At 37.4% G+C, this 23,872-nt stretch overlaps 2 protein-coding genes across 5 annotated transcripts; both read right to left on the minus strand.

Annotated features, from left to right (window-relative positions):
* Window positions 1–1,222: 1,222 nt before the first annotated feature.
* Window positions 1,223–12,225, minus strand: ilf3a (interleukin enhancer binding factor 3a). Of its 4 annotated transcripts, none has more exons than XM_084425305.1 (19): window positions 12,172–12,225; window positions 11,571–11,742; window positions 11,129–11,246; window positions 10,760–10,959; window positions 9,876–10,044; window positions 8,981–9,128; window positions 8,023–8,114; window positions 7,581–7,676; window positions 7,345–7,456; window positions 7,169–7,266; window positions 6,410–6,509; window positions 5,919–5,999; window positions 5,606–5,793; window positions 4,927–5,061; window positions 4,705–4,830; window positions 2,912–3,055; window positions 2,718–2,814; window positions 2,035–2,370; window positions 1,223–1,959 (listed from the first exon to the last, which is right to left on the minus strand). In XM_084425305.1, exons 2-19 carry the CDS (start codon window positions 11,729–11,731, stop codon window positions 1,820–1,822), a joined length of 2,541 nt encoding a protein of 846 aa, XP_084281431.1. In that variant the 5' UTR covers window positions 11,732–11,742; window positions 12,172–12,225; the 3' UTR covers window positions 1,223–1,819. The 4 variants fall into 4 exon arrangements, with proteins under 4 accessions (XP_084281431.1, XP_084281433.1, XP_084281430.1 ...); XM_084425307.1 differs by having other exon boundaries at window positions 9,876–10,041; window positions 12,058–12,225; XM_084425304.1 differs by having other exon boundaries at window positions 9,876–10,041; window positions 12,172–12,220.
* A 247-nt stretch (window positions 12,226–12,472) lies between these two features.
* Window positions 12,473–18,584, minus strand: ptger1a (prostaglandin E receptor 1a (subtype EP1)). The gene is made up of 4 exons (XM_084424963.1): window positions 18,459–18,584; window positions 18,131–18,196; window positions 15,244–16,148; window positions 12,473–13,941 (listed from the first exon to the last, which is right to left on the minus strand). Exons 3-4 carry the CDS (start codon window positions 16,096–16,098, stop codon window positions 13,672–13,674), a joined length of 1,125 nt encoding a protein of 374 aa, XP_084281089.1. The 5' UTR covers window positions 16,099–16,148; window positions 18,131–18,196; window positions 18,459–18,584; the 3' UTR covers window positions 12,473–13,671.
* Between the last annotated feature and the right edge of the window lie 5,288 nt (window positions 18,585–23,872).

A 23,872-nucleotide genomic window follows, 5' to 3' on the forward strand; every position in this document is an offset into this window, starting at 1 on the left:
TAACCATGCAGGAAAAGCATGTTCCTACTGATTCAATGACCACAGACTCATGTGACAAATACATTTGTTTCAAACACGCCAAGATTAATGTTTCCATTTTGGTATTACTTCCGTTCTGTTTTTCAGTTCCGTCCCCATTCAGATGTCAACCATAGACCATAAATGCTGTTTAAATCATATCAAGTTATTTACATAATAAAACCCATGAAATGTTTTGTGACTTTTAGTTCCCATCAGCTTTGAGGCTATATTTGACAAAATGTAGAGCATCAGGCACAGACGTTTGGTGACACAGTCAGCGTTCCAGTTCATCCCAGAGGTGTTCAGGTTTTGTGCAGGCCAGTCAAGTTACTTCACACCAGTCATATGGATTTGTTTTGTGCACAGGATCATTGTTATGCTGGAATAGAAAAAGAGCCCTCCCCAAAGTGTTGTCACAAAGTTGAAAGCACAGAATTCTCTAGAATGTTATTGTATGGCATAGGATTAATAACTGTCCTCATAAAAATGACTGGAAGAGCCTATCTGTTAACATCTTAAATCTGTTGAGGGATAAGAGGTGTTCACATACTATTCAGTCAGTAGGCTAGAGAGTAACATTTTTATATTTCAATTTAAAATTCATAAAACAACTAACTTTATATTTTCATCCGAGGCACACTTCAATAATTAACCATGTAAAGCCTAACATGATTTTTCTTTTTTTAAAGCAAGTGTTCATTGACCCTTGGGACAAAAAAAAGAAAAAAATGTTTCCATATGTTTTTGATTGAGTATAAATCAGGCTTTTAAGGCTGCTAAGTGCTTTAGTACGGTACAGGAAAATATATAGCTCATACTTTAGGCCCAAACTGAGCAAAAATATGCAATTTTTGATATGCAGCTAAAAAGTAAAATGATGGGGATAGAAACATAAAATGCAATGCAATACAATGATTGAGAGATGTAAATAAAGTTTGCAAAAGCCTGATGCATCACATTTGATACATTTTAACACAATTTAAAAACAAAATGATGTATGGATAATCAAATTGCTTCAGTCCAGTAAGAGTTCATCTTGAATTGTTACGAACAATATAAAAGTTGTTCTTATGCTTAATCACTAAAGGTTTCACAGCACAGGTATACCACGACCCAAAGGGTGGTCTTTATATTTGGTAAAGTATACAAGAGTAGGTATGAACATGTTTCAAAACTTTTGTCAAATGAATCAAGAAAGCAATTAAAAATAGAAAAAAAGGTTTATTTCTGCACAGGTCAAATATATGACTTACAACATCCACCTCAGAGAACAACATTTCCTGCACTTGCCTATTTAACAGTGAATAGCTACATTCTACATAAAAGACGATACCAAGATTAAACCGAGTAACGCAAATCAAACCTCTTAAAACTCCAAACAAGGAACAGCTTGAGTGGTTTCAGGGAAGTAAACAACAAAGTCTGTTCATTCTACTGTCCACATTCAGTCCAAAAAGAAAAAAGGCAAAATAAGAGGATGACTATAAATATACCTTTGGGGAAAAACAGAATTATGTGACTCTTAATTCCCATTTGAGTCACACCAACCATTCAGGCACAGACAGAACTTCCACCATCCTGATGCATTATTTCCTGAAACTAGTGGTGAATCAAAACCATGCTAATTCAGTTACCGAGGTGCAGTTCAAACGGCAAAAGTAACACAAACAGTATAAAATCTCAAAAGGTTCACAGAGTCAATGTTTCAACTTAGTAGGCTATAGAATTACAGAAATGACTTATCAGTTGTTTGAAAAAGCATCTGTACATCCTCAAGCTGGGAGAGCACACGGATCATTTATCTGTATGTGTAGTCTGTGGTACTGGCTCCACTGCTGTAGCCGCCCAGGTTGGGGTAGGCGCTCTGGGTGAAGCTATAGCTCTGATTTGTTGTTCCAGGTGGCCCGAATGTTGCTGTACCTGGTGGTCCACTGTATGCTATTAAGAAGAAATCAAGAGTTTCAGATAGTTCGGTCTTAAATTATTACACAGCATGTCAGCACTGAAACTCACCTGCATAATTGAAATCAGGTGTTCCTCCCATACCCATGCCAGCCCCTTGATATCCATAGCCGTAGTCTGGTCCAACAAGAGGAGCTTGTTGATTTGTTGTTTTGCTCTGGTTTTGATTCTGATTCTGGATCTGACCCTGGCCCTGATTGAGGGGTTTTTTGAATTGTGAATAGGATTGGGAGTACTGATTATAATAGCCAGTCATTGGTGGAGGGACAGCCTGGTAGGTGGACGCGCTGATGGCAGCGGTTGCAGACGGGTCCTCCTGGGGAATCATAGGCGTGCTGGAGTTGGTAACAGACACGGCTGGGGTCAGTCCAGCAGTAGTGGTGGAGCCTGAAGAGACAAATGGATAGAGTTGTTCAGTAGACATCCACATTAGAGGAACAGGCAATATGCCTATACTGACAAAACATATATTAAGGGTCTGTGTAGATTAGACAGTAAGCAAACAATCAGTTCTTGTAATCAACGTTTTAAATGCAGGAGAAATGGCCAGGAATAGAGAACTGAGAGACTTTGACAAGGGTCAAATTGTTATGGCAAGACGACTAGGTCAGAGCTGCCAGAAGCCTTCAGGGATCTTGTAGAGACCATGCCTCGGCGGGTAGACGTTTTTTTATTTTTTATTTAAGAAACTAACAAGCAAGAGGAGACTGAAGCATTTCATGATGTTAGCGTACCAGCAAAATTGCCAGTGTTGAATCCTCTGCCTCTACCTCTGCCTCTTCCTCTACCTCGATTTCCTGCATTGTAAGGTACTCCAGCCATACCATAGCCCTAAAAAAAAAATATATATATATTTTTTTTTTTAACAAAAGGACAAAATAATATGAGACAAAAGGCTAAAAGAAGCTCCATGAAAACATGTCTTTACCATAGGAGGGAATCTCTTTTTCTTGAGTGGGTCTGCAGGAGAACCTTCTGGAAAGAGCTGTTCTAAAGCCGCAAGTGCTGCGTTGGCTTTAGCTAATTTCTTATTTGATCCAGAACCCTGGAATTTCTGCCCATCAACCTCCACCTAAAAGAGGGAAAAACACATGCACATAAAATATGCATAACTGCAAGTTTTGTTTAAAGCGAGAACAGCCGGAAACCATGTCAAAGGAGTAGATTTTAGCAGCAAGACTGTCCTCATGCTTATTCACGGAAATCATCATGAGAAACGGGATTAACATGAGCATCGGAAGGAACTTTTTTTTTATATATAAATAAGAATATATTGCAGAATGATTGCACAGTTGCTCACACTCTGAACTGGGGGCTAAATGCCAGGAATATAAAGATATAGAGAGGATATAGGTTTTGTAGCTGCAGTGCATTGTTTTCCACGAGTGAATGCAAACATAAATGTATAATATTTTATACAAGTATTTTAAATTAAAGTTATGGCCTACCAAAAAAAAAATTATGATATGCCTCGTAATCACTTACAATGCATCTCCAGCTTCATATGGTAAATAAAAATAAGAGGTGTTCTTGCAATACTGAGTCACTGTATTAAGTGATTTATAAAAAGAGCTGTCGAGTTTAGTAGGAAATCTCAGGCTTCTGTCATTCATCATTATGTATTTACGTCATATTAAAGAAAACAAGTTCTTGCTACACACAATTTCAGTGTATGTTTAAGAATATAGGATTTTAAAAAAAGACGCTTGAAACATGGAAATTATTGAAACAATTTATTCACATAACATATACTGTTGAGTTGCTCAAGTTGTCTTTGACTGACTGGGTTCCTAGAGAAAAGGGAAAAAAGCTCCGTTTTAACAACGAATTATTGGACATATGACGAGCGATTTGTGTCGATCTAACATTGATGAATTACTGCTAATATATGTTTTGATATTTTCTTTAGTGTTTATATATTTGTTTTCTGTTGCAGATAATTGAAAGTACATATGTTGCCTGCTTTTTAATTTGAGCAGCAGGGAACAAAAACTGTAAAAAAAAGAAATCCCCAATATATTTAGCATTCTAATGTCATTTTACTGTCTGAATTCTTTTCTTGTATTTTTTGTTTGTTTTGTTGTTGTTGTAATTTTAGGTTGCATAAACTCCATCTGAGATTTAAAACTTGGGACTCTTATAGCCTCTATTCTCCCCCATTAATGGTATGCAGGGCATATACAACTAAATTTAACATTCATTATTTTGATTTTATAATAATTAATGGATTCATCTAAAATTCCCCCCCTTTCCACTTTTTATTCATTTTATACATAATTTATTCCCGTGATGACAAAGCTGAATTTTCAGCATCATTACTCCAGGGTTTAGTGTCACATGATCCTTCTCAAATCAAATATGCTGATTTGATGCTCAAGAAAATTCTATATCAATGTTGAAAACAGTTTTACTGCTTAGTATTATTGTGGAAATAGTGATTGAGATATACATATTCTTTTTTCTTTCCTTTTTTCAGAATTCTTTGATGAATAGAACATTCAAAAGAACAGCATTTATTTGAAATAGAAATCTTTTGCAAGGACTGTCACTTTTGATCAATTTAATGCTTCCTTTTCTTTCTCTTTCAAAAAACCCTTTCTGACAGCAAAGTGTATAATACACTCCAAACAAAGCACAGACCCCTTTTGCTGTAACCATGCACTGTACCACCCAATATGTCTTTTCAACCCATCATCACTAGCTTTATTCAACATGTCTAACCTCAATGGTGAAGGTCTTGTCATTGAAGCGTCCCTTGACAGAGACAAGTTCATATTTCAGACTTCGCCGCTTCTCGTTGAGCTCCATGACAGGATTCTTGCCATGTTTGGTGAGGATGGGTCCACCCTGCAAGATGAAGTGGAACCAATCATGCCAAACCAAACTCCCAGAGTGTACAAACACATCAAACCCCAAAGCTGTTTAAGGTCTTAGGACGCTAACCTCAGTGCCGTCATCAGACCCTGAAGGAGTGGTTTCATCGGAACCAGTGGCTGCAGGTGCGGCAACTGACTGGCTCTTATTTTCATCAGCAGGTTTAGTTTCAGACGGCAAGGGCACACCTAATGCCAGCAGCACCTGTGTGTTGTGAACATGGCATAGACAACAACTGTAATTTACAGTTCATTTATCATACTTATATTACATCTTGTAAAAAGGCGCATAATAAATCCCTTTTAATATAAGTCTCGGGTGACCCCAGAATGTGTGTGTGAAGTTTCAGCTCTAAATACCCCACAGATCATTTATCACACCATGTTGTAAATGCCCATTTGAGTGGGAGGAAAAACATGCTGTTTTCGTGCATGTATCTTTAAATGCAAATGAGCTGCTGCTCCCTGCCCTGCTTTCCAGAAGAAGGCGGAGCCTTTACAGCTCGTGCCTCAGATACTTTGCAAAACACTAATAAAAAATCTGTTTGATTTTAATTATCACCCTATCGCAGTCACGCTCACGTGACATTGCAGTTCTTCATCATCATGAAAGTTTGTTATCTGCATGCGTTTTAAACGCTTATCAGTCTGAACTTCTGATATATGGTTTTCTAAACGCACACATCCGAAGCACGTGCACAGAAATCTGGCTGTCAGACAGCACGTCCCATGAGTATCAGCAGACTCACTTTCTGGGCGACATGAAGCTTGGCGCTGCGTTTGGAAGGGCCTGTAGCCTCATACGTTATCCCATCCACCTCCACAGCCATTGTGAATTGAGGTTCATGTTCAGGCCCAGTCTGTGATGCCAATCTGTAGAGGGTCCCAGGCCGGAGCTGGTTCAACTTCATTAGGGCATTTGCTGGTTCGCTCTTTTCTGCCAGGAGCAAGCACAGGTATATAGGTCTTATTTCAATGAAAGATGAGACGTGCTATAATTTTCTACCATTAAATATAAAATTAGTGCAGGGTAACAGAAGAGGATGCAAAAAAGATGCATACCTTTTCTTGGAAATTTCGATTTTATTTCAAGATCCCCAGCATCATAAACTTCCCTTGGTCTCTTTGCTGGGAAATCACCCACTGCAATTTAATTTAATGGAAGGAAGCATTAAATAGGATAACGGACATATGGAAAACAGTCATAGGAGTTCATAATACCATTTAGAAAATGCAAAGGTCTCTCTCCAGTGCACCCAAAACATTGACCCATCTTTGTTTTCCGTTATTCAAAATAAAATGGCATCATTCACTAATTAACATTTTATGTTTCAATGTCTATTCAGTGTTCAGCAACTTGTCCCACCTTAGAAAATGACAATGTGAACTACGCCTGTAGTTTTCATGCAAGTAGTTCAAGCAGTCCTAATAGGGTTTTTCTACATATAGAAGCTGTAGAACATATACACAGCTTTTTAACTCAAAGAGAGGAAAACAAGTAAAACTGTTTTTGAACAGTCTGTTTAGGACACCAGAAAAAGTTGCTTTGGTACCTCTGTTGTGTTCGCTGAGCATTCTAGAGGCTTTGGAATTGAGGCGGTCCATTCCAAGAACTTTGTAAAGCTGCCCAAAAGCTGACAGCCTTAAGGCAAACTAGGGGTGGGAGGAAAGCAACAAGTTAAATGTGAAAAAGTCAAATGTGTTTTCTCAAATGTTAGAAATATTGTAAATGTAGCAGCTTTATTAACCATCTTAAGAGGCCACTTTAGAAGCCGCCATGGAATAAAAATAAAATACAAAAAAATACAAAAAGGCAATTACGACTTCCAAAAAGTCAAAATTATAAGATGTTAACTTGCAATTGTGAGAATAAAAAGATAAGTCACAATTATTATATATTTTTTCCCATCAAAAAAAAAGAGTGATGTTTACATGAACAGTTCATATATTAACCAGTGTTAACAAGAGCTTGATCTGATTTAAAAATTACATCAACAAATCTCACTAGGTTGGACGCCATTGTTCTGCTTATTTGAAAATATTTGGGAGCTGCAGCAGAGGTGAAGATTTTCAGTGAATAATCTAAAATTACATTTTTCTTTTTTGTCATTTTTCTTTTTTGGAGCTTGACAGACATGGTCACAATGAATAGTTACTGTATAGAATTTAGTGTTCTACAATAAAATAAAATAAAACACTATAGGTTTGGAATGACATTGGGCCAAATAAATAATGACTATTTTCATTTGTAAAGTTTATAGACTAGTACACTGTAAAATAAAGTCAAGCTATAGTATAGGATTGCAAGTCACCTGGGCACTCTGGGTAATGTCTTCTCGCTCTTGCAGTGTAAGATGAGCGCCGGCATCAGTGCTGTCTCGCTCACAGGGATCAGAAATGCCTGGACCATCTGAAGAGAAGGGTCATGCTCAGTATGACTCAAAACACACCAAAATATGCTTAGACAATGCTTTGTTTCAGTCTTTACCCTCCATTAGTATCCCTGACGCAAGACACTCTAGAACTCTCCGGAACGCCTCTCCAGGTCCCAGCAGCCTCTCGCTGGTTGAAATGGACTTCTGACACAGCAGCTCAAGAATCTGCAGACAGACATATGAATAAAGAGACATACTCAAAAATGTGACCAGTATATACATTTATAAAAACACTCATCAACTTCTAACTGCAAAGTTATATAGTTTTTGTTGTTTGAGATTGACTCACCCAGCCTTTGAGCGGGGCCCACGTTGAAACACGGGAACACAAGTCCCGCAAGATCCGAATCACGATGACACACGACTCAACCCCGGACACTTTAGCCTGTTAACCCAACAAAGAGCAAACCTGTTAACACTTTATTATGGCTCTTGAAAGAACTTCTAGATACTTTTTAGAGGACGTTTTGTATTAAGCAGATCAATCTGGCCAAATTATAGTTTCTGACCAAGAACGAACAAATTGCAACCTGGGTAAGATACATCTGACATTTAAACGGACACAGGTTATACGCAACTCAGTTTAAAGCATTTATGGACGTTTCAATATTCAAACAGCCTTTAAAAGTATTTCTCAGAGAAGCTCAATGTGCAAATATGTATTTTCCCCAGGTCAAAGGTCAGATTAAGTTACAAGTCGACTTTTAGACAAATAAAGACGGGATGCAAACCTGGAACCACTTGGCCTGGCGGAGAGACGCCAGAGAAGCCAGGCATTTCTGCCTGTCCAGAGCGTCCTGCGGAGAGCTTTCCGCGCACGGTTCTAGTGACGAATGGAGTAAGAAGACAAGGTACAGTTTGACCAAGGGGGGGTTCTGTCATCTGGCCAGGGGGAAGACGCAGTGTCCCAGTACCCACAGGCAAGAGGAAGAGGGGGAACTGTTCAGGTAGTAATCTAACACAAAGCCTAGTATGCACCCCTGTCAGTTTTAACACTGGTTTAATGACCATCTTTATATTACTCTACTTCATTAGACATTTCACCCTCTTCTTCTGTAAGCCTACTGCGTCCCCCCTTCCGAGACAGAGAGTTTCCAGTTGGTCAAAAGTCCAGCGCCCCTAAAATTGACAAACTAGAAGGCTTGGTTGAGAAAGTCAATTTGCAACCACAGGCAACAAAAGCAATACTTTAATTTAAATGAATTCAGATGTGAACCGGGTAAATACTGCAGCAAAATACATGTGAAACCTGTTCTAGACAAACAGATTACACCTTATTAAGCACAAGTAACAGTTGTTACATAAAATTAAGTTAGCCGCAATTATCTAAAATTATCTAAAAACAAAGGCACTGTAGCATATATATAAAAAAAAAAAAATCAATCAACAAGCACCTCTTAAACTATGAGCCTACAGACTAATTTTTGCTGCAATGCAAACCCTTCGTAACGCTTTAGAGGTGACGTTCGGAAGTTTCAATGTTCAACAGTAAAATGCTGAACAGTAACGAAGACAATACTTGTAAATTTAAAATGCTGAAAGCATCCAGTGTTTGGCTCAGAAAGAATCACCACATATCCAGCCTCCAACAATTAAGTGTAGCAGGACTGTCCTGCAGGACCTTTATTTTCACTCTTCTGATGGTACTGAAGGTCTTTTGGGTCCTAAAATGAAAGTGTGAGATCATACCTCCAGATGCCTCTTTTTCAACCTGCTCCCTGACCATAGGCGAGGTCAGATGGATGCTCAGTTTCAGCATGGGCTCGTTTGTGCTAGTAACAATAATAGCAGCTTCTTGGATAGATGGAGTGATGACGTATTTCTCCTCAGTAACATCCTTTCGAAGAAAGTGAGAGGACAAAGTGCATGTCAGCTTACTTTTTCATTAATATTGGCTTATAACAACCCGCCTCGCATGGAATCACACACCTGAACAGTTCTATACATACACTATTCAAAAGTTTGTCGTTGGTAGACTCTTATGCTCACTAAGGCAGCAATTATTTGATGCAATAAAAATATTTGTACAATTTAAAGTAACTTTTCCATTTTAATATATTTTAAAATGTAATTCATTTTGATGGCAAAGCAGAATTGTGACCTGCCTTTACACCAGTCTTCAGTGTCATAATATGAAAAACATTCTTATTACTTTCTTGTCGTTATTTTTTAGCATTCTTTGATGAATAGAAAGTTAAAAACAGCATTTATTTGAAAATAAAAAAATAAAAAAAAATTATTAATGTATTTTCTGTCACTTTTGGTTAAATTAATGCATCTTTGCTGAATAAAAGTGTTAATTCTTACTGACAACAAACTTTTGAATGGTAGTGTATACATTGCCCCTTGCATGTTTATTGAAAACATTATCCAATTTTATAATGCCTTCAAATATCAATACAAGTGTAGTGTTGTTAGCTCTTTTTAACTTGTTCCTACATTTGAATACATTCTGCAGAAAGATGCCATTTGTTCCTCTTAATGGGTCTACTGAAACACAAGCAGAGCTATTTGCAGACATTCATTGTACTGATAATGAATGCTTATATAATGATAGCACTGAATAATAAAGAGTGAGAAAAACCTTTATGAATTCCGAGAGTTTTCCCGAGATCAGCCTGAGCAGAGAACTGGTGGGCATATCCCTGGAGAGCAGCACCAACTCTAACTCCAAGTTATCTTTCAGCAGGAGTCCTTTAGCCACCAGGCCCACTCTCAAAACACCACGCAGTTTACTTTGAGGTGAATCACTGCTGGGAAAACAGCATGGACTGCAAGCATGAGTCTATACTTCTAACAAAAACTGTAATATAAAGTATCTTGCAATAGCTTAAAAGAGATAACTCAACCCCAAGTGAAAATTCTCTCTTTTACTCACCCTCAAACCATCCCCAATGTATATGACGTTATTTCTTCAGATAAACACAAATTAAGATTTCTAGGAAAATAATCCATCTCTGTGAGTCCATATAATGCCCTAGAATGACTGCCATTCATTTGATGCCTTAAAAACAACAACACAGCGATTGTTTTCTGAAGTGAAACAACAGGTGTGTGTGTGTGTACCAAAAATACAACTGTTTTTAACTATAAATCAATGCTTTCGGTTAACGGTCATATGAGCGTTCACAAGAGGGACGTTGTGAAGGGTGACATAAGTGCGTCGTAAAGCTTGTGCGGAAGCACATAGGATGTGAGGCCACCACTTCAATTTAAAAAAGAAATAGTATTTTTCTTACACACACCTATTGTTTCGCTTGAGAAGACATTGATTCATCTACTGAGGTTGTAGGCATTACCGTCACAATCGCCACAAAAGCGAAAGACATTGAATGTCATTATATGGACTCACAGAATGAGAGAATTTTCATTTCTGGATGAACTATATCTTTTAAACATAATAAGAAATGCAATTTTTGAAAGTCTAAATGCACTAGGGCAGATTACTTCTATGACCAATACCCATACCTTTCAGTATCAGCGGCACTACTCTCTTTTTCATTTAACCAATCAGAGACGGACTTCAGGGCACACTCCATATGAGACACCATGCTCTGCACTGCATCCAGCTGCTCTGCTGACGGGTACACCGTTGTGTGCTTGGCCTTTATATAACGGTCCTCGTTCACAAACGTTCGCTGAGGCGGTGGCCTCATTGGTGGAAGCGGCTGAGTAACACAAGTGTTGAATTAATGACACTGGAGCAGTTGCACTTCATTTATTCATATGTTTCTCATTAATTTATGCAAACAAAGTACTAGTCTTATAAAGAGTTCTAATAAATATTCTGTAAACAATGAATTTGCATTGTAAATTTAATATATTGGTGTGACATACCTCCCCTGAGTGCACGTTCTCCTCTTCCCACTTCCTGTACTCAACGATGTAATCATTGTACTGCCTGAGGTCTTCTTCATAACACAAGCAGTCATACCAATAACGCAACTCTTCATACCTGCAACAGACCTTGAATTTAGTTTCATTGCATCTTTATGGTTATTCAATCAGCTCAGCGTGTCAAGAAACCACTCGGAGGATTTAGAGAGTGTTCTCATCTTTTTTTCCACCAGGATTTTTCCAGATATTTGTGAATGCTATACAAAACTTTAAAGAAAAGTAATATAAACACACACAAAAAATATCCATGATTTTAATATTTAGATTTATAAAAAAAAAAAAAAAAAAAAAAAAATCTAAATTATAAAATTCCTTTGTGCTAATAGGTTTTCCATGGACATTCCAAGCCTGTTTGGCTGTAAGAATAGACTAGGTGTTTTACCGGTCGTAGTCCTGCGGGTGCAGGCGGTAACCCTCCTGCATGAGATTATCCCAGTATAACAGCTCCTCATAGGCCTGGTGCTCGTCCCAGGAGGGTGGTGGATGAGGTGGAAGAGGTCCTTCCCTCCGCCTCGGAAAATGTCCCATTTGAGCCATATCCATCAAATAATGATCTGCACACAAGTCGCACAATGTTGACAAGCAGACAAACCCATAATAACGCGCGCGTTAATAAGCCAGTGAATATAAATGCTTCTCTCTTTGGTGTTCTAAAAAGGTTTAACGTTCTTGGCGGAGTTCTTATTAAAACTACAACTTCGTAATACTACTAAGGACAATAATAAAACATGTAACGTTATTCAATATAAAACATCTATAGTATCGCGTCATAACAAAACATTCGTTATCGGAGAAGCATGCATTGCTAGCACGCGCACGAACGAGTCATTTGGTTAAACGCACGACGTGAAACAACCATTCATATTTACCTGCACAGCTGCTAGTGTTAATAAAAACTCGAAGGCGTCTTTAAGATCACGTAGACTTTAATATTGCTTGCCCGTGTGTTTCTCTACAAATCTAAACAGATTTGTTTTACTCACCATTCGCTGTTTATTCAATGGAAGCGAAAATGCTCAACTTCCGGGCTACGCTCTGACCCCCGCAGCGCATGCGCAGTCAACATTTTCCACGCCTAGAGGAAGTTTGTGGAACTGCATTCAGAGATGTTTTTATTTGAATAATATTAATGCGTCTTTGCTGCCTTTACGCCAAAATTTGTTTTTAACAGTATGAATGTAAAATATGCCCTCGGCAGATATAATTACAACAACGGCTATTAGCTATTACTATTAGCCAGTGCTTTTTGAGGCATTTTCGTGGTTTTCTTTTCTTTTTTACTTTGCCTAGCCTATGATTTCAACCATAGGCCTGGTTTCACAGACATGGCTTAGCTTAGACTAAGTCAGGAGTAGGGCTTAGTAAAATGTGGATATTTAATCAGCTTTTAGAAATGTGCCTTAGAAAAATAAATAAATTCTGGTATGCATCTTGAGACAAAACAATGGCACTGACATATAAAATATGTTACTGCAAGTTGCTTTCAGTGAAGACAGCTCAAACATGCATTTTAGTCTGGCCAGGAGACTAGGCTTAAGTTAAACCAGGCAATAGTTGAATAAGTTTGCTGAAAAGCCTATTTTAAACTATTTAATGCCAAGTCTGTGATCACTTACAGTACTGGGTATTATAATTCTGGCTTTTTGAATATTCTGTTTCTTTGTATTAATTTGTATTACGTTTGAGCCTGCAGATTTGTTTAGTGTGCTCCATGCTGCAAATTAGTTATGAAGTAAAAACATTTTTTTTTTTATAAAAACTTGTTTCATATTAGCAACAGAAATGGAATTCACACACAGTAATTTGTTTTGTTTTAGTATAATGCTTTTCAATGTAAAAATACAACACGCCTCCAGAAAATTGGAGGGATAACACAAGAAATAAATTATACTATAATATAAACCACAAATATTCACATGAGCATTTTTGCACAGAGACATATATGCAAGATAAACATAAGGGAAACTCAGCCTCAGAAATATGAGTTTACCTCACAGTTAATATATTATTGATGATCATGCTATATACAATCTATGATGGGTTAACATTAGGTGAACATTTCTTTTCAGTAAAACAAATACTTTAATATCTTTTTAGTGCCCTTTTCACTGTCATGTCATGTTTCATGCCCAGGACAGTCATCATGGAGAACAACTGGTGACAAATGAAAACACTGTCCCATTCCTTAAGCTACAAAACTGGCTGAATTAATGCTTCAGTTACTAACTGAAGGACCAAAACAGCAAATAATTACTGTTCCATGTTATACTGGCATGAATGTTTCCAGCCAAATCCTTATTATTAGCGCTCTATAGGGAGTAAAAGGAATGTTCATCTCATGCTTTATTTATCTTTGTGCAAATTTGCTTAAATACATTCTTAACATGCGCACCACATGCTGAAATAAAAGGGGACCACTGAGATCCTCAATGGTATTTGACCAAGTAGGCCTCGTGTTTTTTTTTACTGATGTACACTCAGACTCAGACTCTACTGACAGGATTCTTCTCTGAGCTGGGGAAGGAATGGATCTCCCAGCAGCGAAAAGTGCTTTCCTTAAAGTCTGCTTGACGTTTGGTGATGAGGTAAATCTTTTGGAGGATGGAACGGCGAAGAAGAATGTAAACCCATGGGTCCAGTATCTGGTTCCAGGAAGCTATTCGCACGCCCATTATCATCAGGGTCTTATAGGTGGCAAGGTCATCTCCAATAGAGCCCTCATACGAATGTTTCACTGTAATTAGGCCAACAATCTAGAGTTAAGAGTCAAAGACAAAACACCATTAGGATTAGGATTTCACAAAATATTAGGAAATAATTCAACGCCTTCTCTCGTCTTGTGACAATTTGCAGACTTGCGTTCATGTGTTTTGAAGGAGGTGTGGCTTTGGAGACGCTCTGAAGGGAGGGTGGGATCTCATGCTTTCAAAGCTAGCTTGCTATTGCTAGCCTCTCCAAAATTGCCTACCCTGAGACTTGTGCATGTTTTAATATTTAGACCACTTCTATTATTGATTGCTAAGTATGTGAAGAGAGTTTTAACAAGCATAACAAAAAGTGTTTAAGACTTTAAGGTCCAAGTAATTTATAATCAGTTTAAAATATTAGGTGTGTCCCAGTTCGCGTACTTATACGATTCTACGCCATTTTTTGGTATATATATAGTAGTATGTTTTATACTGACAATTCAAAAAGAAAAAAGTGCACTTAAAATACCCGGTTGATGCACTTAATTATGCAAAAATTAAGTGGGGAATGTTGGACACTTCATGCACTCAACACTCTCAGAAAAAAAGGTACAAAAGCTGTCACTGTGGCGGTACCTTTTCAAAAGGTACACTTTTGTACCTAAAGAGTGCATATTAGTCCCTCAAAGGTACATATTGGTACCAAAAGTGTACATATTAGTACCTAAATGGTACATATTAGTACCCTTTTGAAGGGTACTGTCCCAGTGACAGCTTTTGTACCTTTTTTTCTGAGAGTGAACTCAAGATAAACTTTAAAATCAGAAATAAAGTCACATTGTAAGAAATAAAGCCACAATAACAATTGCACATTAGGTGAACTTGTTTAGTTTTTTTAGGCACCATTACTTCTCAAATGAGTTTCCTCAAATCATTTGAGTAGTCTAATCTCATTACAATGTACTGCAAGATATAAAAGTCACACAGTGTGAAATATAATTGTATAAAATTGTAATTGCCTTTTTTGGTTTGGTTTTTACTATGATGCATAAATGAGCTTCGATGCATTTGCTCAAATTTTTCATTTCTAAATTCTATTTCTAAAATAATTCTACCTTAAAGCAAGGGTTCTCAACTCTGCTCATAGATCCTGACTCAACTTTCCCGTAGAGTTTTGCTCCAACCCTGATCAAACACACCTGAACAAGCTAATCAAGGTTTTCAGGATTATTAGAAAGTTACAGATGAGTTTGATCAAGATTGGAGCTAAACTCTGCAGGAAAGTGAATCTCGAGGGACAGAGTTGAAAACCCCTGCCTTAAAGTGTGTGCTTTGTGCAGTTGAATTATTGCCATTGCTCACACTTACCAGAAGGGGGCTCCAACAGATACAAGATGTGAACATTATGCCCACAAGTTGTACCACCATCTCTATATCATGGGATTTAGCTAATCGACGGTTACAGGGTTTCCTTCGTATCCTCGCTAACACCAGAGTCAGTCCACTTATGGTGTTACAGACCAAAGCAATAGCAAGGGATGTCAACCCCAGTCCTGAGAACAACAAAACAAAAGCTACGTCTGCCTTCTCGGTATCCTCCAGCACTTCAATGAAACACCAGGTTCCAGGGTACTGGTAGGTGTATGAACCCAGCTGAAAGCAGGGCAGAAGGGCAACGCAAAGAGCTGCTAACCAGATGACAGAAAGAGAGAGTTTAGTCCTTGCAGTCGTAACCAGTGAAGCATGGAGCAGCGGCTTTGTCACACCCAAACACCTCTCAGCTGCCATGGCACAACCAAGAAAGAGCGGACACAGTCCGAAAAACACCATGCTGCCCCCTAGAAACTGGCATAATGGGTCCGCCCTGTTGTATTCTTCAGAGGGGACACCTCCAGAAAGATACATCCTCATGACTATTGAACCAGGTATGACATGTCCCACAAAGTCTGTGGCCACCAGAGAGCCGGCGAACAGGAGAAATGCTTTGGATCGTCGACGTAGACGGGAATATGCGTTTGCCAGGATGAGTAAAGCCACAATGTTAGACAGGATCCCCAGGGTCATTGACAACATCGCAGCTATGGGGCCGCTCAGGATCGGTCTCTCCGAGGTGACATTCTCGGGAGGATTGACAAGTGATGGAGAGGTCGCCTGTCCTTCCCATTGACTGTGATTGGAAAATGGATTGAGTGGCGCAGCGCCTGATGAATTGCTGTGATGCATGGCTAACTCAGTGGAGCGTTTAGCTGCGGGGCTCCCATCTTCATGTAGAGCTGTTGGAAGAGTGGAGAAATATCTTAGAACAGATCATTTGAAAGATTGCAGTGTGTTAACTTTAAGGCCATACAGCTAACAGGGAACATTCTCAGAACGTTCTGGCAAAGTTCTCTCAAAGTTTTGAACAAACGTTATTCCAGTAACATTAATAGAACGTTCATTCAAAGTTGTGGTCTTTAACAATGTTCTCGAAACATTACAAAAACATTATAGTTTTAGTTGGATGTTCGAGTAATATTTTAGGCTACTTGTTTCAGAATGTTAGGAGGACATTGAAAAGTAACAATTCCATAATGTTTGCAAAATGATAATGGAATGCTCTCAACGTTCGTAGAACCAAGTTTTTTTTTTTAACTGGACATTTTAAATGTTTAGAGAACATTCAGAAATAACGTTTCATAAATATATATGATTATTTTTAAATAACCTAATGGGGATATTAGCAAATATTTTTTGTTAGCTTTAAGCATAGCATATTTTTGCAATTTTTAAGAGTGGGTGTTGCCATTTGTAACTTAAATATGTGAGGCTTCCGTTATCATCGACTTCCAAATATTTTTGCTGTACAAAAACAGTCTGATTAATATTGCAAACTGGCGTTTGTTTGTAATTATTTTAATTTAAGGTGGATATGCTGATATGCCAGTTCACTTATCGAATATATGCATTTAAAATGTAAAATCTCTCTCTTTCTACCTTACTACTTACTGTATACTTATACACTCTATGCTGCTCAAATAGGCCCACTAAACACAACAGTAAGCATTATCACGTGACCTCATCGTTTAGTAATCATCTTTGAAATAAACACTGCAATTATGCATTTTTTATCCAGTTTTGTGTAAAATGTTTTGTAACGCCACATACATTTTTTCCTCTGTTTACAGATCAGCCACATACAGTGAATATTATACATAATATAATGCAGCAACAGTACAAAAATGTTTGTAATTTCTTTTTAAAAAGACTGCAAAATGCTACATTAAAAAAAACCTGTTAACTGGTTAGCTGTAAGTTACATTATCACATACAGAGAAAAACTGTAAACGACTGTAAAATATTTTATACGTAATTTTACTGCAAAACACTGTCAAATGTTGTTATTTTGTAAGTCAGAACTATATGAATCACCATATAATATACAGTGAAAACCAGTAAAAGAACCAAGAAGTCCCTGCATGACACATTACATGATTATGTTCTATTTTAGTTTAGTTTCTTCTTATTTTTGTTATCAGAAGGCTAAAACATGTTTCGTGTTTTACATTTTCAGCTTCATAGACAGGCCACTTACAATGAACTCTGATTCATCATGTAGCTTTCTATACATTATTATTATGGTTGTTTTCAGTATATTAGGGTAAACACCATTTTAGGGTAAAACGCTGATTTTGATGGTTTAAGTAGACTAAGATTCAAGTCATATCACTTGATGATAGGCCTATATAAACATTTGTAAGTTTTAAACAATATGCCATTCTGTAAAATCTAAAAAAAATTGTCACAGTATATTTCTGGCAACCACAGCTTTTTTTCTTTTTCACCATAAGTTTAAAAATCAGGGATAGCCCTTGAATATGCCCCAACCAAACGTCAATATGCCATACTTTAATATTGTCATAAAAAAATAAAAAATAAAATAAAAAATAGAAGAATTTAAGCTAAAGCTAAAGTAGGGGAGACATATTCAGGGCCACACCAAATGCTTACAGCTGAGAGAAACAAACAGACATGCACTGACAGAGCCTCAAATCGTTTAAAACATTCCTGAAGGTTCATTCGCCTGCCTTTGACCTCTCAATGTTATTCTTTCGTCCTGGAATCAACAACTCTCTTGAAGACTGCAACAGTGAGTCATATTTAGTTGACTGTGGATGCATTAAAAATCCAGAAAAGATAAAAATAAGTTGCATGTTGCAACAAGTTCACATGACACAGCATCTTTGTACAACTCAGTGAAGACCAATGCAATGCTTACCGTTATTTAAGAATATCCATTGGGATTAAAATGTCAGAAACCATGAAGATTGACTAATTTTGTATTCTGTTTTGTAAACAAAAGAAATATTTCATTTAATATACAAAGTGGATTTAACTAATAATAATAAAAATGTAAATTACTATAAAAAAAAAAAAGAAGATGTTTAACAAGATTACAAAGTTAGCCTATATGAGTAACCGGTGAACGTAGAAGAAAAATGGTGCATCGTCATATCCATTATATTCCATACGAGCGCCTGGTCATCTTTACTTCAATAGCAGAAAAAAGTAAAGCAGTATGTTCACATAGGTTACAAAATAGTTACCAATAAGAGGATAATACGTAGTTTTTTTCTTCAGACTGATAGATTCATATAGTTTCGCGGCGGTAGCCTACATTCCTCCATCAGCCGCTCGCGCTCGGATCAGTCGTTTCAGTACAGTGTGTTTCTGAAGGAAACATGCCGGTGACTTCAGCCTAAACCCCTCCCTGATGAAGCTCTCTGCACTTAGGTGAGTGTGAATCACTCTTACCGCTTGAGGTGCATGTTTTTGAGAGAAATGCTGCTGTTATTATTATTTGCCTAATATGGGTTAAAGAGAAAATCTTAGCAAGTCATAGCCTATATTACAAACTACTTGAGTAATTTCAGACGTTGGCTTATCATGATAGTTATTTATACATGAAATAATAATTCAAAAATTATTAGCCTATTAATAATGATAAGGGTTTTTCTCTCGTAGGGCTAACCTTGAACATATCAAATGTTTCACTAAACCCGATTATTTTTTTATTTTTGTAGATTGAAGACAGGTGTCTGTGTTTGCTTAATTTTTTCAACCTGGCAAACTAGAGTGGCTCCACTTGTGGTTTGGATTTTGACTTACAGCTAAATTTTTATATGATGAAATTAAAGAAGGCAAGAGAAAACATGATGTTGAAGTGCCATGGGTGGATTAAAGCAATGATTTGCTTTCAAAGACCGAATAGCTAGCTAATGTTTGGACTTTAATATGCATTGAAGCAATATGATTTAATTACCTTTCATTTTACAAAATAAACGTGTAAACACCACCATCACAGTAAATCAACACAGAAATCTGAGCAAGACTATAATGTGTAATATGGTATAATATTATATTAATGCATAATGTAGTAAAATATGTAGACCTACTGTACATATTTGGACTGATCGGTTCTCAGAACAAGGTGGGACAAGTTGTTGCCCGCTTTAAATGTAAAATATCCATGTTACCTTTTACATTTTGGACATGTTATGAATTGGTTTGGGCCTCATAATCATTTTACTATGCAAATTTAGCTGAAAAGCCCATAAAAGGCTGTTTAATTTTTTTCTTATTTAGTAATGAGGCGGAAAAAATGTTGCTGTCAAAGTCTGTTCCATGATCTATATCTTTTTTTTGGTGGAAAAAGGTATGTGTCTATACAAAAAAATCACAGGAGTGTGACAACTAGCCCCAGTCTTCCCTATATGCCTTTGAATTGATGCAAATTTGCAAGACTGAGTGTATGAAGTCATTTGGGTGTTATCTGCCCCAGATAAGAAAATACATTAATTATTTAAATTAAAATGGAGGTTTCAAGTATTATTTTTAACCTTCTGTGGTTGGTGCTTTTCGTTAATAAAGATGACAGTAGCACAAAAAAAGAAGTTTACAGCAAAGAGCTTGGAGTTGATTGATTCATACAACATAAAATAGGGTCATATCAGCCACATCAATGAGCTCAAGTTGAAGTTTTGAACCACCCAAGTCTCTCATTATGTCATTAGACAGGGATTTTGCTTGTGAGAAGCTCATTATAAGACTACTGACACGGAACGTTAAAATGGACAGTTTAAGAGCGTAATTTCGTTCTTTTCATTTTAAAGACGCACTCTCAGAAAAAAAGGTACAAAAGCTGTCCTTTTCAAAAGGTACACCTTTGTACCTAAAGAGTCCATATAAGTCCCTCAAAGGTACATATTGGTACCAAACGTGTACATATTAGTACCTGAATGGTACATATTAGAACCCTTTTGAAGGGTACTGTCCCAGTGACAGCTTTTGTACCTTTTTTTCTGAGAGTGATGTGGTGTTCAGAAATGTCAACCAGGAGTACTTATAGCACTATCTATTCTCCCATTCACTTAATAATCTTGTGAATGTAGCCATTTATATTCTGTTTGCTTTCACTCTCCAAGGCCAAGTCTGAAAGCTCTGACAGCGACCAAAGCTTTATTTGTTTATTTAAAAAAACCACACATGCTGCTTCCGCTCTTCCCATGTCAAACTGCGGATAACTGAACCTGCAAATTGAGAGCGGAATATATTTTGAAAAGGGCACCAAAGAGTCAATCAAGATCTGCAAGACAAAAACGCATTAATGTTGGAAATCAAGGATGTGCTCAAAGATGCCAAGTGTGTGCAGGTCTTAAATATAGGCATATTCCTTTGAATTTTTGAATATAAAGGAATAGTTGAGAAACAGATGTTTAAAAAATTATAGGAAGAGTTCAAAATTAAAATGTATTATTTACTCACCCTCACGTCATTTTGTGGAACACAAAGCACAGCATGTCCAAACGGCTCTTTTTCCATACGATTAAAAGTAAATGTTGACAGAACTTTCATTTTTGGGTTAGCTATTCATTTAATATTAATTACTATTCATTAAGTTTGAGTTCTACTAGTAGTGCTGTGTTTATAGGGTTAGACATCTTGGAATAAAAATGTATTATTTTTATTATGGGCAGCTTGCTGAGGATGAATAATCTTTAATAAAGTTTGACTCTAATGAAGTTAGACTGTGGAATGAGGGTGTAGGCCAAATGGTAAGATAATTTCTTTAATAAACATAACAAAATTGCAGCCTGAAATGAAAATATTTAGCAAAACTTCGAGAGCAGGTTTGGTTTAGATCCCCAGAGCACTCAAAGGGCACAAGTCAGGAAAAGACAGTGGCTCCCAATTTTCCGTAGAGGTGGAACATTGTTCACTACTTGCCAGACATTACAAATCAACCCAGATGCATATTTTTTTCCCCCTGGCACAAGAAGTAAAAACAGGTATTTATCCTGGAATGCACATGGACATGCTGATCCAGAAGTGGATCTCTGTGGATTGGAATGTGGTCTGTGTTGACCAGCATGCAGTTGGTTTCATGTAGTCTGCATTGTGATAATAGGCTCATTTTGTTTTGCTACATTCTGCGTTTGAGTTTTTGCTGATTGCTCATTTGTTTTCTCTAGATCGAGGAATTTTGGATAAGATCCCATTGGAGCTGAAACAAGACACAAGGAATGAGCTGTGGGTAGAACTACTGCAGACACAGACAGGTTTGACGTTATACATCTGTTTTTGTTCCCTCATTTAAATAAAGCGATCAATGGTCTCAGTAATATGATTTCTAAAAGGGCAGAGTCTTCCACTGATTTGTCTCTGTGACATTCACAGTAAGGAAAACAACTAAAGCTATTTCCTTAACCAATTAGCAAAGCAGTTACAGATGAGCGCAAACCAAATGTCTTCTCTAGGAGGCAGATGTGGAAGAAACCAAAGTGCCAGATTGATTCTTGGAGTCCTGCAATCATTTTAAGATTGACAACTCCAACTATTTAATGATGGCACACGTAGATGTTTTTTTTTTTAAACTTCAAAGTTGCAAATCAGCATGATTATGCCATCACTTCAGAAATTTCTTGTCCCTTGGAAAGGTTAACAAAACAAAAGGAATATATAATTGCTCTAAATTTCTGAATTGGAAAGACGTATGCGTTTCTGTCAAGATAATTCTTAAAACATTACAAAACCAAAGCCTGAGTCGCATAAAATAACTAATAATATTGTGTAAATAGGTCAGGAAGTATTCTTTATCCTCTGACTGTTTGGCCACAGGCTGAATCTTTGGTTTGAAAGCAAGAGACATGCAAAACCAACCATTTGATCTGCAGCCCAAAATTCCACCCAGCCATGAATCTTTCACAAATCAAATGTGGTTCACCACATTCACATTAAAATGTCAAGGCTTTGAAAACACTCCCCCCTTCTATCGCCTGGCCCACCAAACAGAATGCCAATGTGATGTGGGGTGGACGGGTCAAGAAGTATGAGAGAAACCACCGGTTCCCATGGCCTACAAGGCTGATCAGAAAGACTTGGACAACACTTCCAGTTTTCCTAAAATAAAATGCTTTTTCTGATACTACCTTTCATGTAGTGTGTAGCATAGCTGTTTGTGACTGCAAAAGGTCTGCAAAGTTGTAAAGTTCAAAGTGCACGACTAATAACGTTTTTGTCTCCTAAAAGAAAGAACCGATTCTGAACTGCCCAAACGAGTCGTCAGCAATTCAGGTCTTACTTCCTGTTACAAACCTATGTAATGATGATGTTACAAATCTGCATAATGCATGGTTTTCATTGGCTGTCCACGAACAACGTCTACTTTAACCCGCCCTCAAACGCAGTTGTATCTGAGGCCTGGTAGAGTTTGATTCTTGTCAATATATCAAGACGACGCTGCTATTCCACTTTGCATGCACTTCCAAAGGATGAGGACTACGATAAAGCCGACATTGTTACTGTTCGGATAACTGTGTATCAAGTGCTGAGGAAGCCTCTGGAGCTGAAATTCAGATAATGGCTGTTAACGCACTGCAAGCGGTAGATCAATCACAATAGAGTGGGCCGTCTGACCAATCAGAGCAGAGTAGGCTCATTGAAAGGAGGGGTTTAGAGAGACTGAATCTTATATGAACCGTTTTCAGACTCTTTGAGAAAGTAGGTGACGTGCAGTGTATATTATGAGAAAATTTGTGTTTTTGACCTTTGAAGCATGTAAACGTATTATAGGAGACCTTCAAAACAAAATCAGGAACCTTTAAAATACTGTGTGTTCACACTGCTGCCGGCGAGAGCGGCAAAATTCGCTCTCGCCGCCCTGCCAACGACGCCGTACAAAGATTCGTGGACGCTCTGATGCTCTGACGTAGATCGAATGCTTGGTCTTTTTTTAAACTTTATTTAAAGGCGGCGCAAAGCAAACAAGCATGTTGATCGTTATTTGCGTAGACTGACCAAGTATAAGTTAACCTCATGGAATCTTTTAAATGTAAAATTAAGAAATTGATCGATGGAAAGAACTTAACAATTATAGTGACATGTTTGCTAACGAAATAAACCAATTAAAAACCGTTTGTGTGGTGTGGCTTTTGTGGTCATGGTTAAGTGCTAATCTAATTTGCATTCCCGCTGAAAAACGTTCTAGCGCGAAAATGTTGCCTATATTGCGCGCCTTCTTATCAAATTCACATGATCAACCTCTCCTCTATTTTGCTTGGGAACTACTGTGGTCAGAATCAAAGTTTACTTGACTGCGTTCTTGAATCCTCTCAAGTGGAGGACTTCTACACTCCGATTGGTTGCTGGTGTGAACGCACAGATAGCATAATAGGGGCACTTTAAAATATTATCTGAAAAAACTTCCATTGTATTATGTAAATAAAAGTAAATTCAATTTCAAAAATTTCAATTCAAATTTATTATAGCGCTTTTCATACTAAAAATACCTCCAAAACCATTTTAGATTTTTTTTTCTTGTTTGAGAAGGGTTTCACTCGGATATACAAGACTATCGCAACTTCCATTTCATGCCGACTTTAATAACAGAGCTAAATGATCAACAGAGCTATAATGTTGAAAGTAACTAGGCAGCACAAGTAGCATTATTAGAAACTGTTAA

Source organism: Rutilus rutilus (assembly GCF_951802725.1).
Source record: "Rutilus rutilus genome assembly, chromosome: 12".
Taxonomy (NCBI): Eukaryota; Metazoa; Chordata; class Actinopteri; order Cypriniformes; family Leuciscidae; genus Rutilus; species Rutilus rutilus.

Coding starts and splice junctions, on each gene's coding strand:
- ilf3a (XM_084425305.1), bottom strand. CDS start 11,731: ATGGATATGGCTCAAATGGGACATTTTCCGAGGCGGAGGGAAGGACCT. Junction 6,000..6,409: donor GCTCAGCGAACACAACAGAG/GTACCAAAGCAA, acceptor ATTAAATTGCAG/TGGGTGATTTCCCAGCAAAG. Junction 4,831..4,926: donor GGTCTGATGACGGCACTGAG/GTTAGCGTCCTA, acceptor TTCATCTTGCAG/GGTGGACCCATCCTCACCAA.
- ptger1a (XM_084424963.1), bottom strand. CDS start 16,098: ATGCATCACAGCAATTCATCAGGCGCTGCGCCACTCAATCCATTTTCC. Junction 13,942..15,243: donor TCTGTTGGAGCCCCCTTCTG/GTAAGTGTGAGC, acceptor TCTTAACTCTAG/ATTGTTGGCCTAATTACAGT.